The following is a 15249-nucleotide window of genomic DNA, read 5'->3' on the forward strand; positions in this document are numbered from 1 at the left end:
TGCTCTGCCCACCTCAGTGATCACTGAATGGGCAGTGGCATGATGTTAATATAGTGTCCTCATACTGTATAGCGCCTGCTTGATGAAGGACATACTCATAATGCTGACCTTTTCTTTTCCTACTCTCTTATTGCATCTCACAGTGGAAATATGAAAAGAAATAAAGGAACACATAGCCAGCTCTTGGCTTACAAGTTTCAAATAAATGTTTAGGTGCAGGATTTCTGTAATTATGCTGTGCAAACACTGAGGAGCTCACTTACTAACATTGCATTCAGGGCATCATATGGACAATACCAATTAGGGGCTTGCTCTCATTGGGGTATATTTACTAAGCTCCCGATTTTGACCGAGATGCCGTTTTTTCATCAAAGTGTCATCTCGGTAAATCTCGGTCATTTACTAAACACTAATCACGGCAGTGATGAGGGCATTCGTAATTTTTTGCTAGTTCAGGTAAAAAATTACGAATGAATACACCATCGGTCAAAACGCGGCTGTTTAAGTATGAATCTCGGTCATTTACTAAGAAGTGCAAAGCAAAAAAACACAAAACACTGCCGTGAAAAATTACAACTCGTAAAAAAGTCCTAAAAAAAAACAGACCTGCTTTTTTTATCCGTGATTTGAGATGCATGCAGGGATCCATGAGATCCGTGCATGTATATCAGTGGGAAGGGGTGTGAAAGTGCTTATTTTTGCTAAAAAAATTGCGTGGGGTCCCCCCTCCTAAGCATAACCAGCCTCGGGCTCTTTGAGCCGATCCTGGTTGCAGAAATATGGGGAAAAAAATGACAGGGGTTCCCCCATATTTAAGCAACCAGCATCGGGCTCTGCGCCTGGTCCTGGTCCCAAAAATACGGGGGACAAAAAGAGTAGGGGTCCCCCGTATTTTTAAAACCAGCACCGGGCTCCACTAGCTGGACAGATAATGCCACAGCCGGGGGTCACTTTTATACAGCGCCCTGCGGCCGTGGCATCAAAAATCCAACTAGTCACCCCTGGCCGGGGTACCCTGGGGGAGTGGGGACCCCTTCAATCAAGGGGTCCCCCCCCCAGCCACCCAAGGGCCAGGGGTGAAGCCCGAGGCTGTCCCCCCCCCATCCAATGGGCTGCGGATGGGAGGGCTGATAGCCTTTGTTGTAAAATAAAAGATATTGTTTTTAGTAGCAGTACTACAAGTCCCAGCAAGCCTCCCCCGCATGCTGGTACTTGGAGAACCACAAGTACCAGCATGCGGCGGAAAAACGGGCCCGCTGGTACCTGTAGTACTACCACTAAAAAAATACCCAAAAAAAGACAAGACACACACACCGTGAAAGTATAATTTTATTACTTACATACACACATACATACATACTTACCTATGGCCCCACGCAGGTCGGTCCTCTTGTCCAGTAGAATCCAAGGGTACCATTTGAATAAATTATACTCACGAGATCCAGGGGTCCAGGCTCCTCGGCAAATCCAGGGTTAATCCACGTACTTGCCAAAAATAAAAAAACGGTGTCCCGACCACGAACTGAAAGGGGACCCATGTTTGCACATGGGTCACCTTTCCCCGAATGCAAGAAACCCACTTTGCCTTCTGGCTAAGTGGGTTTCTTCAGCCAATCAGGGAGCGCCACGTTGTAGCACTCTCCTGATCAGCTGTGTGCTCCTGTCTTCACTGACAGGCAGCACACGGCAGTGTTACAATGTAGCGCCTATGCGCTACATTGTAACCAATGATGGGAACTTTCTGCTCAGCGGTGACGTCACTTTAGGTCAACCGCAGGGCAGAAAGTTCCCATCATTGGTTACAATGTAGCGCATAGGCGCTACATTGTAACACTGCCGTGTGCTGCCTGTCAGTGAGGACAAGAGCACACAGCCGATCAGGAGAGTGCTACAACGTGGCACTCCCTGATTGGCTGAAGAAACCCACTTAGACAGAAGTCAGAGTGGCTTTCTGGCATTCGTGGAAAGGAGTCCCATGTGAACACATGGGGCCCCTTTCAGTTCGTGGCTCGGCTTTCCGTTTTCTTATTTTATGCAAGTACGTGGATTACCCCTGGATTTCCCGAGGAGCCTGGACCCCTGGATCTCGTGAGTATAATTTCTTCAACAGGTACCCCTTGGATTCTACTGGAGAAGAGGACCGACCTGCGTGTGAACATAAGGTAAGTATGTATGTATGTTTGTGTGGATGTATGTAATAAATCTTTACTTTCACGGTGTGTGTGTCTTGTCTTTTTTTGGGTATTTTTTTAGTAGCAGTACTACAGGTACCAGCGGGCCCGTTTTTCCGTCGCATGCTGGTACTTGTGGTTCTCCAAGTACCAGCATGCGGGGGAGGCTTGCTGGGCCTTGTAGTACTGCTACTAAAAACAATATCTTTTCTTTTACAACAAAGGCTATCAGCCTCCCCATCCGCAGCCCATTGGATGGGGGGGGACAGCCTCGGGCTTCACCCCTGGCCCTTGGGTGGCTGGGGGGGGGGACCCCTTGATTGAAGGGGTCCCCACTCCCCCAGGGTACCCCGGCCAGGGGTGACTAGTTGGATTTTTGATGCCACGGCCGCAGGGCACTATATAAAAGTGACCCCCGGCTGTGGCATTATCTGTCCAGCTAGTGGAGCCCGGTGCTGGTTTTAAAAATACGGGGGACCCCTACTCTTTTTGTCCCCCGTATTTTTGGGACCAGGACCAGGCGCAGAGCCCGATGCTGGTTGCTTAAATATGGGGGAACCCCTGTCATTTTTTCCCCCATATTTTTGCAACCAGGATCGGCTCAAAGAGCCCGAGGCTGGTTATGCTTAGGAGGGGGGACCCCACGCATTTTTTTTAATGATTTTACAGTGTTTAATTTAAAAAAAAAATAAAAAATAAACACCAGCACGGATCACACAGATCCGGCCGAGATTGATTGTAAAAAAAAACGGCAGTGTTTTGCTAATCACTGCCGTAAAAATAGGTAAAAAAAAACGAATGACATCGACATCGGAAGAAAAGAAAAACCCGAATACGACAGCTTAGTAAATCCATCGTAATCAATTCAAAAAGTTGCAGTTTTACACTGTCGATGTCATTCGTGATTGAACTTTGACCTTTTTTCGGAAATTACGAATCTTAGTAAATTTACCCCATTGTCTAATTTGCAATAGACAGACTGAAGCTTATTGCTAATAACTAGTTTTCATTAACTGCAAATTTTACACTCAAATGCATATGAATAAATCTGTTCATTTGTAAATTACTGCATATAGCAGTGACACATAATGATGTACCCCCGTACAGTAATTTACAATGTCGGGATTCATCTATGAGGGTCTTTACCCTGTCACTGGTAGCCTAACACTGCTGACTAAAAGGAAGCAGCAGTAAGTGCATGTGCATCTAACGTCCCCTAATTTGCATAGAAATGGGCAACAACTCTAGTCCCCATTGCCTGGTAAAGATAATGCCATCCTCAGGGGTGTATTAAGAGAGCAGTGTGCCTGTGTACAGTCTCCGTTTAGGCCTCTCCTCTCTAGCCAGATGCGAAGTACAGACTCTGGGCACAAGGGTCACTCCTATCACTGTGTCAGAGTCTCCAGGGAAATGGCGCGGTAGTCATTTTCCCCGTAATTTTCCTACTATGCATGTTGCTGCCTACATGGGACCCCGGAGGGGTAAGTATTCAAGAGATGGGTGCACAGTGTGTGGTGTGGGCCGTTCTTAGATCCAGGGGCCTGTGTGCACCGCACATAGTACCCATTATAGACATGCCACTGGCCATCCTTTAACTGGAGGGGAGGGATAGGTATAACAGGAGAAATCAGTGCTTGCTCCACAGTTAATCTTTTAATAAATTGTGAAAAGTGGGGACACAGCACTTTCTATACTGCATTTTTCCAGGGGTTGGTAATGCTTTGCCGCAGCCGGGATCCCGGCGGTCAGCATACCGACCACTTGATCCAGGCAGCAAAATGCCAGCGGGGGCGAGCGCAACAGAGCAGCGGGATCGGTGGTTCACTGTGCTTGCCACAGGTTCTATTCCCACTCCATGGGTGTCGTGAAAACCCACGAGTGGTAATAGACCCTGTGTGTCAGCATTCTGGCGTGCGTCATTGTGATCGCCAATCACATGACCGCATCCCTTTTCCAGAGATATGCCTAATCTCCCCTTCATACATACACCCTTATTGAATGAAAAATGGGTGAACATTTAAATCTGTTTAGCTAAATATAGGTCCTTCTTTCTGGTGGTAACATTGCTGCTCATGACAGGGGGTGGGGGGAGAGCATAGTTGTTTAACTGATTTCCTGACATGTTCCTTTTTTTTTTTTACACTTGTTTTCCTACTGCAGTCGCCTGAGCTGAGTTAATTATTTGGATTTAAAGGTATTTAACCCAGCCTATTGCAACTTAGTGCTAAAAGCAGAAATAGTATTGTCTCACTGTGAAAAAGAGTCAGGTTAGCAGTTATGGAGTAAGGGTAAACAGTTCTAGACAAGGAGGGGAGAAATATATTCATTTAGTCCTTAGTGTTCCTTTACATATGCATTAGAGATACCTAGTATTTGCCTGACAAGGACATCTGGACACTTTAGACAGACTGGACAAATATTAACAAGACAATTTGCCTAGCAAAGTAAAAAACAGTTGGGAAAACAAGAATCCAAAGTTACAAGAGGAAGCAAAGTTCATCTTGCTGCACAACTTTTTAGCATTCATTGTAGAGGTTGATGTCACCAAATATAACACAGGTTACGATCTAAGGTAAGAAAACGTTTTCATATTTTTCTTTGTGAGCATACTGTATGTTGTGAGCATACTGTATGCCTCTTCTGTGGTAACTAAATACTGAAACTGTAACAATCAGCACACAGCTATTTCTACACTGAGGATATAGTGTGCACACAAATCTAAGATGGGATGGAATACAAGGAAATCACAGCTGCTGAAGTGAGGGAGGGTAACATGCAAAATAGATGTGTTTAGCTAGTTGCAATTGTTGTATTGTATATACTTTAACTCTTAGGAAAAATGATCCTCTTAAGTATTAAAAGTGTAAATAAAAAAAAGGAAACTGTAGGGAGCCAAGGGAAACCTAGTGTGCTAAATGCAAGTGCAACAATCTTGCTTGAGAGTCGGACCATTCACTGCCCTGACTTCAGGTGTCTTCTATAATTAAGTTATATTAATTGTCACTCCTTATGTCCGAATCTTTGTAACAACTGTACTCTGGTTTCCGCAGCTATAGTGCTTTTTATAATGGGGTTGGTATCCTATAGGAAGAACTACATGCAGTTTTTGTGCCCCCCTATGCTTATTAGGGTAACAGTGCTGCACTGATGAGCTCAGAGCTGGTTTTTACTATAGTAGGGAATTCCACATTCATACTTCATAGTTATTATTTATCACATTTTTTTATTATGTTTTGTAAACAGTGCAGTGTTAGTAAGTGTTTTATGATTCCAGCATTTGGATCCCATATTAGACCATTTATATTATTTTTTAAACTGCACCAACACTGTAAAATCAAGAGACCTGCACTGAGGTCAGTGGGTTAGTTTATGGTGTCCTCATTTTTGAATGAAACTAATTTGATACCTTTGAGCATAATATGTCTGAGTAACAGTGAGCAGAATGTCATATAATAAATTGAAGTATGGAAATATAACTAAGTAGCTGAATCAGTATCATAAGAAGAATTCACATGTCTGTACTGTAAGATGCTTTTGCTATTATTTGAGTACTATCACTATCACAGGGTTCACCTTGTTAAGGTGTGCTGCAAATTCATTATTTATGCAACCAAAGAGTCCAGCTTTGTGATTGCTGGTAGGTTAAAAGCACAAAAGTAGCAGCAATGATAATACAGGTGAACAAACTGCTTTTGAGCTAGTCTTTGCTGATGTGACATTGGCCCTCATTCCGAGTCGTTCGCTCGGTATATTTCATCGCATCGCAGTAAAATTCCGCTTAGTACGCATGCGCAATATTCGCACTGCGACTGCGCCAAGTAATTTAACAATGAAGATAGTATTTTTACTCACGGCTTTTTCTTCGCTCCGGCGATCGTAATGTGATTGACAGGAAATGGGTGTTACTGGGCGGAAACACGGCGTTTCAGGGGCGTGTGGTTAAAAACGCTACCGTTTCCGGAAAAAACGCAGGAGTGGCCGGAGAAACGGAGGAGTGTCTGGGCGAACGCTGGGTGTGTTTATGACGTCAAACCAGGAACGACAAGCACTGAACTGATCGCAGATGCCGAGTAAGTCTGAAGCTACTCTGAAACTGCTAAGTAGTTTGTAATCGCAATATTGCGAATACATCGGTCGCAATTTTAAGAAGCTAAGATTCACTCCCAGTAGGCGGCGGCTTAGCGTGTGTAACTCTGCTAAAATCGCCTTGCGAGCGATCAACTCGGAATGAGGGCCAATGTCCACTGCAGGGGAGGCAGATATAACATGTGCAGAGAGAGTTAGATTTGGGTGTGGTGAGTTCAATCTGCAATCTAAATTGCAGTGTAAAAATAAAGCAGCCAGTATTTACCCTGCACAGAAACAAAATAACCCACCCAAATCTAACTCTCTCTGCACATGTTATATCTGCTCCCCCTGCAGTGCACATGGGCCCTCATTCCGAGTTGTTCGCTCGGTAAATTTCATCGCATCGCAGCGTTTTTCTGCTTAGTACGCATGCGCAATGTTCGCACTGCGACTGCGCCAAGTAATTTTGCTATGAAGATAGTTTTTTTACTCACGGCTTTTTCTTCGCTCCGGCGAACGTAATGTGATTGACAGGAAATGGGTGTTACTGGGCGGAAACACGGCGTTTTATGGGCGTGTGGATGAAAACGCTACCGTTTCAGGAAAAAATGCAGGAGTGGCTGGAGAAACGGGGGAGTGTCTGGGCGAACGCTGGGTGTGTTTGTGACGTCAAACCAGGAACGACAAGCACTGAACTGATCGCAGATGCCGAGTAAGTCTGAAGCGACTCTGAAACTGCTAAGTAGTTTGTAATCGCAATATTGCGAATACATCGTTTGCAATTTAAAGAGGCTAAGATTCACTCCCAGTAGGCGGCGGCTTAGCGTGTGTAACTCTGCTAAAATCGCCTTGCGAACGATCAACTCGGAATGAGGGCCATGGTTTTGCCCAACTGCTAACAAAATTTCCTGCTGCGATCAACTTGGAATTACCCCCCATGTGCACTGCAGGGGAGGCAGATTTAACATGTGCAGAGAGAGTTAAATTTGGGTGTGGTGTGTTCCATCTGCAATCTAATTTGCAGTGTAAAAATAAAGCAGCCAGTATTTACCCTGCACAGAAACAAAATAACCCACCCAAATCTAACTCTTTCTGCACGTTATATCTGCCTCCCCTGCAGTGCACATGGTTTTGCCCAACTGCTAACAAAATTCCTGATGCGATCAACTTGGAATTACCCCCATAGTGTTATCTTTAGTCTTTTTTGGTCTACTGTTTACTGGGTGAATATAGTTTTATTTATTCTTTTCATTGAGCTTTGGTGGTGGCTGACGTATTGGCTAGACTTAACAGCTCCTCCATCACTCATTAATGCCACCACAATACTCAGGAGATAAAAGGAGACCAGATCATCTATCTCTGGGCTGTATGTGCATAAATATCTTTTGTTCTGTTAGAAAATAAACATGTAGGGGTATATTTACTAAAGGTCGATTTTGGTTGATGTTGATCGATGTCAGATCGATTTATGAACGATCTTAATCAAGGTTGAGCTTTCAGGGTTAAAAGTAAAACACATTTACTAACATTTAAGAATAAATATAAAAAATAATCTGCTAGTAAATGTGTGTTTTAAGCCTAGAAGCCCAACATCGACTGAGATTGTTCGGAAATCGTTCTGACATCGGCCAACATTGACCAAAATCGACTTTAGTAAATATACCCCTTAGTCATAAAGTACCTGTGAAGTGAAAGTGTTTTTTCATATCAGTTCATAACTCATATTAGATACAACAGTTATTTTCATATGAATGTACTTTACAAAAGTTTCTCTATTATAAGGTTTCTCTTTGAGTCACTCCATCCTTTACATTTTTTACTCTGCACAACTTGATAATTCATAAGTGCTAACTGCAGTGTGTTTTTTGTTGCTAATGATAATATAACAATCATACTCTCTTTTAAGTCATAATTACATTAGCTATTACATGGCTTCTTTATTAAGTAGAACCACTTGTGTTTTATAAGAATAACCTTGATTGTAAACTTAAGGCGCTGGAGTTTTAAACATGATTAAAAAACATTCAACCTGTATCTAAGTACTTTTTAAAGCTGTTTCAGTTTTATTAATTCCAAAACATCAACAGATAAGGTAATCATAAATATCTGTATTTTAATCAAATTTAAGGATATCTAAAAATGATTGACATATTGGTTTTTATGTCTAAACCTCATCATTGTGCCATCATAAAGACACAAGAACGCAATGTTCCTGTTCTCCCTACTCCTGTAACTCTCAAACAGTGGCAAAGTACAATTGACAGCATTACTGTATGTCACTGTATTCTGGTGGCCAGGTCTGAGTAATTTGTTCCTAAAAATCTCCTAGACTGTCATTGACTGCCTTGTTCTTAATCTTATATCTAACCATCACATGTGTGAAGAGGTTTCGTAAGGGTAAGGATGACAGATTTATAGAACTATTCAGTTACTTTACTTTCTCAGTCATTTACACTAGAATGTACAATATTCCACATATGGTTTAACAATCTAATTAATCTATGATATTTTTCTCTCTTTTAGCTTTCACTGTCAAGTAGCATTCTGGATGTTTACAATACTGAACAAAGCATTTCCGGGTCAAGCATGGGACTTTCTAATACATCTTGCACAACTGGTGTTGGCGTAAAGAGGGAAGTACCAGGTAATGTAACCTGAACCTATAATCCATATGCATCAAATAATGAAATGAATTCAAAGCATAAACAACAAACATTAATATTTTCGGCCAACGTAATATTTTCGGACAACATAATATTTTTGGCCAACATTTCGAGTGGTCTTCAGTATGCCGCCGGCCGGGATCCCGGCGACCAGTATGCCGGTGCCGGGATCCCGACTGCCGGCATGCTGACACATATTCTCCCTCTTGGGGGTCCACGACCCCCCTGGAGGTTGAATAAATACGGTGCCCGCAGCATGGTGATCGCAGCGAGCCCGCAAGGGGCTCATTAGCGCTCCCCCAGCTGTCGGTATGCCAGCGGTCGGGATCCCGGCGCCAGTATGCTGGTCCCTGGCCACTCATACTACACCCATATTTTCAAGTGCACAAAAGGCAGGAAAAAGGTGAAGCTAAAATGTTATTAATATCTTAATGATTTCTATGGTCATATATGTTAAAATATGTCATTGTGTAAATTACCTATTTACAAGTTTGGTAGATTATATATATATTTGGTAAATATATATATTAATTTAACTATCATGTATGGACAATATGTAAATCTTGGTGGAAGAATATTCTCAGTATGAGATATGTGCTCTTTAGTCGCTTGGTACAGACAGTGTAACATGTTACTTAATATTTCTGATCATCTTAAAGCAATTACATCACTGAAATAAAAATGAGAACATTAATATGAGAGTAGAAAACACCTCACATACCAAAGCATCCATATAGACATTAACATAGATTTTGTAGCTATAAACTTCAATGTGCTTATCCCATCACATCTACAATGACTAATGTCTAATGTCTAATGTCTACTAATGTCAGATAATGAAAATGCAATAGGCCTAGACTTGTGCTTTGTGAGTATAAGATATTTTTTTTTCTATTGTATTAGAGTTCATACAGAAGATTGCTTTTCATATCGCAAATGTAATACGGTGCGATTTTTGGGGTAAAAACGGGAGTCGCATGCAATGTTTTGCGATTTTTTAGTAAAGGAAACATGTAGTTTTTAGTAATAAAAACATGATTTTAAGACATGTTTTCATTACTTTGTGCACTTAGCCAGTAGCATGCATAGATCAGTGTGATGCGTGCATGCTTCTGTATGGAACAGTAAAGAAATAGTAAAAAAACAAAACGAAAAAGAACGATGTGCAGGTCCCCCTCAAAAGCATAACCAGCCTCAGGGTTTTTGAGCCCTTCCTGGTTGCAAAAACACGGGGAAAAAATTGACTAGAGGTTCCCGTATTTCAACAACCAGCACCGGGCTCTTGAACCAATCCTGGTTCCAAAAATACAGGGGACAAAAGAAGTAGGGGACCCCCGTATTTTTAAAACCAGCACCAGGCTCCACTAGCCAGGGAGGTAATGCCGCAGCCGGAGGACATTTTTATACAGGACCCTGCATCTGCAGCATCACTCACCCCAGCTAATCACCCCTGACCGGGTTTTCATGGGGGAATGGGGACCCCATAAAAATACTGGGGTACCCAAGGGCCAGGGATGAAGCCCAAGGCTGTCCCCAACACCTGTGGGCTTTGGGTGCCAGGCTGATAGCCATTAAAAGTGTAGAAAAAATAATTCAATAAATATTGTCTTTTGTTGTGGAACTACAGTTCCCAGAAAGCCTCCTCCGCATGCTGTAACTTGGAGAACTACAAGTATCAGCATGTGGGACATTAATGGGCCAGCTGGTACCTGTAGTTCCACAACAAAATAAATATTCAAATAAAGACACACACCATGACAGTATAACTTTATTATAACACACTTACACACTTACACATACTTACCTACATCCCAAGCCATCATTCACATTCCCTTCTCCAGTAGAATCCATTAGGATACCTGTAAAAAACGGAAAAATATACTCACCAACAATATGGCGGAGATCGGTCCCCTTCGTTCCAACTAACCTTTTTCCAAATGCCAGGACTACTCATGAGTCCTGTCACTAGAGGACCCGGCAGCCAATCAGGGAGGGCCACGTCATAGCGCTCTCCTGATTGGCTGTGCGCTCCTAGTCTGTCAATCAGGCCGGGAGTGCATAGCCAATAATGGAGGTTCGCAATCTTCCATTATACTCAATGGAGGTAACTTTACATACGTGTGTGTGTGAGGTGCCATGTGTGTATGTGTCAGATGCTGCTAATGTATGTGTGTGTGTTAAATGCTACGTGCGTATACATGTGTGTGTGTGTGTCAGGTACTGTTACGTTCACCGTAATTGGTACTCATGGAACTGGGTGGATGAGCCCCACGTACAGGAACGTAATGCTCCAATAGATACGGAGCTCGGCAGCACCCCCAAGGATCCCTAACTCTGTTGTCTCACCCTCGTTGTCTGCCTATGCCTGCGTGACTATGGATTCTTGGGCCCATGGCAGCTGCGTTTGAAGGGCGGATTATGGCTGCCCAACTTCGATTCCCCCCGGTCTTAGTTGGAGACAAGGCGTAGACTGAGACGGGGCAACGAAAAGGGGAACCTCTAACTAGAGAAGGAAGTACCCAGTTAGGGGTGCTACAGAACTTAAATAAAGTATGTGCGGCACAGCCGCCAAGACGGAAACTACAACAAAGGCAGTGCTGTCCACACGCCGACTCAACACCGCTGTGTTCCGGTGAGGACAGCACACGCAGAACCCTCTGCAGAAAATCCAAAGCAAAAGCAACAGGTAGCTACGGCCTAGGCCGAGGGACGCGGCAAAGCCGCTACTCACGAAACCGGTACGAATACTGGCAAAAAGGACAGGAAACCCCAAAGTAGCTGACACAGGCTCTCAGGACTGGAGGACAGGCAGACTTCCAAACGACAGACCAGTGGACACCAAGAAGCAGGATACTGGATCAGACACAGGCAAAGCCACAGGACAAATTAATAAAAATAAAAACACAGCGCTTATTAATCCACCAAAAAATCTATACACATATACCACTTCAATAAATAACAAATCTCTGCAGCTCCTACTGGCGGTGCTGTTCCACCCACTACAAAACAGAATTACAAAAAAGAATTTATAGGAGCACTGAAAAAATGTAATTAAATTACTTAATAGTAGTTTTATTTAAATACATTCATAAGACAAAATAAAAATACTTAAAATTGTGCAATTTGATTCAAGCCCATGTCCATATCTCCTTAAAAAGCCATCTCAAAAGGCTATATATGTACCAGTCCAACTGACTGTTTGTAACAGACTTGTGTCTCAGTGCTCCAATGGACACCAAATCCCTTTATGTAACAGTTTTTTACAGTCTCTGTGGTACCGGGGGAGAGCGCTGTGGCTGCCTGAATAACCACAGCGGTATGCTACGAGCCCTAGATTTTGCAGCCGTAATATGGAGAGCCTTTTACTCACGGCTGTCACGGTTGTTCACAGCTGTCACAGCTTTAGCTTCTCTTGCAAGGGGAGCGGACATCCTTAGCCAGGCACCGCTTCAGCTGTGTCCCCAATCAGAACGGCTCGTCGGCCCGCCGTGCAGTCACAAGGAAGATGGTTGGACTATGGGCAGTAGAATCCCAGCAAAAATGCCCTCCTGGACAGGAATGCTTCAAGGCAGGATACTGGATCAGACACAGGCAAAGCCACAGGACTCCTGGACAGGAATGCTTCAAGGCAGGAAGCAGCTAGACAGAAGCTATCACCGGCGTCTGTGTAATGCACTGAGACAGAATATAACAAGGATTTCTTCCAATCACAGCAGGGACCCTAATTAATTATGTTGTGCAGCTGCCCTGCTGCACGACTCCAAACTGACAGGTGCAATTAACAGACAGGTGAGGCTAAACACATGGAAACAGGCTGCAATTACACAGACTCACCACCGGCGCCCAACAAGAGTCTTTCTAAACCAGAGCAAAGGATATCCTGGCCTGCAAGAGAACTATAACATAAAATACATATACGGAAAGCAAACAGGAATGAACCACTACTTGTGGTTCATAACAGGTACTGCATGTGTATATTAGTGTGTCTGATGCTGTGCATGTATATTTGTATGTTGTTGTATGTATAGGTGTCAGCTTGTGTAAGTCAGTGTATGTAAAGCTGTCCACTGTCACCGATACAGTGCAGCGCCTGCAGCATCACAGTAATGACTCCGTGAGCATCCACTTCATTGTAGGAGGGGGGTGCCGACTCTATATCAGAAGTAACTTAGGGTCCTAAACGGGGCAACACACCCGGCTGCCACACAGAGCACTTTTAGGTTTGAATTTCCCGGCAGTGCAATTAATAAATTAGATGACGTCACTCACTGAGCTCTTACAGCTGCCTCTGGCACAGCACAGACAGTACATAGTTTATTAATAAGAGCAGTGTTGGTGGTAATAATTACACAGCGTGCCCCCACAACCACAAAACTCCCCCACCGCTATGTAAAACAAACATAAAACTGCTAATTCCCCTAACACAGGAATTTCAGTTAGCGAGCAGGAGTCGGCCATATTTGTGCACCCAAGTGAAGCCACTGTACACCCCCTGCATGCGGCTATGTACTGCGCAGGCGCAACAAAATGAAATTCCCTATCTCTATAATGGGATCATAGTTTACTAAATTTAAAAAAAAATCTGTAACTTTCTGAAAAACCTTAACCCCAAAAGGTTACGGTTCTACGCGCCCATGCCAAATTTCAGCTCGGTGGGTTCAATCACTTTTGCGTTGTAGCCCCTCAAACATCATGCCCCCATCTCAGAAGTTCCCTACGGGAGAATTCCGTTTGTTCGTTTCAGCCTTAATATGACCGTGCCCTTATAATTAGTAGCAAATGGACAACTTTTATGAGTGACATATTTCTATGATGCTGTTGTCTGAGCAGGCCATATCATACACCAAAATAAAGGTCTTGGGGCATAATTCAGAGTTGATTGCAGCAGCAAATTGGTTAGCAGTTGGGCAAAACCATGTGCACTGCCGGAGGGGGGGGGGGGGGGAGAGCAGATATAACATGTGCAGAGAAAGTTAGATTTAGGTTGGGTGTGTTCAAACTGAAACCTAAATTGCAGTGTAAAAATAAAGCAGCCAGTATTTACCCTGCACAGAAACAAAATAACCCACCCAAATTTAACTCTCTCTGCACACGTTATATCTGCCACACCTGAAGTGCACATGGTTTTGCCCAACTGCTAACAAATTTGCTGATGCGCTCAACTCTGGACTGCCCCCTTAGTCCGTAGATTTGCAGAAAAAATATTGGCTTTGTAATTCATTGCTTAGTTTCGGAGGTATGTGGCAAAACATCCACCTGCCATTTACAATGCATCACCATTGTGCTCTGGAAAATATGATGGTGAACTCTCCCTGTGCACATGCTTGTTGACCTGAAACATATAACTTGCTGGGGGTCTGAAAACTGTGCCAGTTATTTTCAGCCACCCACTAAGCAGGGATTATTGCAAAATTTGACTCCTAATGGGGTGAAAAGGGGTACAAATGTTCCGTCCAGCAAACATCTGCCCTGTTCAAACCAGGCATATCAGCTAGTTATTATTTATTATATTATATTCAGTGTTCACATGTTCTGCAGCGCTTTACAGAGAATATTTGAACATTCACATCAGTCCCTATTCTACTGGAGCTTACTTTACAGTTTATGTTACCTATATACAGGGTTATTGTTTTGTCAAAATGCAATTGCAGTATCTTGCAACTTCATACCTCCCACCTGTCCCAATTTTCGCAGGACAGTCCCATTTCTAGAGAATTGTCCCACTGTCCCACCCATGGGCCGCAGTGTCCCGCAGTGGGGAGGGGCAGTTGGGAGGCTCCTGTGGTGAATATACACTGTGCACATCTACTAATGTGACAGATGTACCAGGAGAGCGCTCTAATTATAGATATCCATATTTTTTATTCTAATTTGAATTCTCAATGTGCATATATAATTAAGATGTATAGCACCCAATATATTAAATGTGATTTACAAATTAGTGAGATACAAATCAAAAAATGTATACTTTGTTAGGGTAAAATATGTATTTTATTTTTTCAATAGATTTATTTAAAAAGACTCACATTACAGTTTCCCTTTGAAAAGAACGTTTGTTGATAGGTCATATCCTAAAAATAATCTTTAGAATATACTGTATATAGCTAAAATTAAACTTGTATCATAAAAGCGCTCTTACAGTGCTAGAATAATGCGTTCTACACAGGAAAAATGCTAGCAATCTTAGAATCACTGCTGCACGTGTTTTAGAAAAAATACTATTTTAGTAAAGACAGAGCAAAGATCAATAAGCATGTTTACTCTGTGCTTTTAGTTTAGAACCTTACAAACAATGCTGACTTTGTGATCAATATGTACATCATGCTTTTTTAAATCAAATTATTTTG

At 42.9% G+C, this 15249-nt stretch overlaps 1 protein-coding gene across 1 annotated transcript in view; it reads left to right on the forward strand.

Annotated features, from left to right (window-relative positions):
• The window catches only part of TFEC (transcription factor EC), a 184016-nt gene that overhangs the window by 106261 nt on the left and 62506 nt on the right, over positions 1–15249 (forward strand). The window contains exon 5 of the mRNA XM_063927239.1: positions 8763–8883. Coding sequence (XP_063783309.1) covers positions 8763–8883 — 121 coding nt within the window. The remainder of the gene's footprint in view (positions 1–8762; positions 8884–15249) is intronic.

This window comes from Pseudophryne corroboree, chromosome 6, assembly GCF_028390025.1.
Source record: "Pseudophryne corroboree isolate aPseCor3 chromosome 6, aPseCor3.hap2, whole genome shotgun sequence".
Lineage (NCBI taxonomy): Eukaryota > Metazoa > Chordata > Amphibia > Anura > Myobatrachidae > Pseudophryne > Pseudophryne corroboree.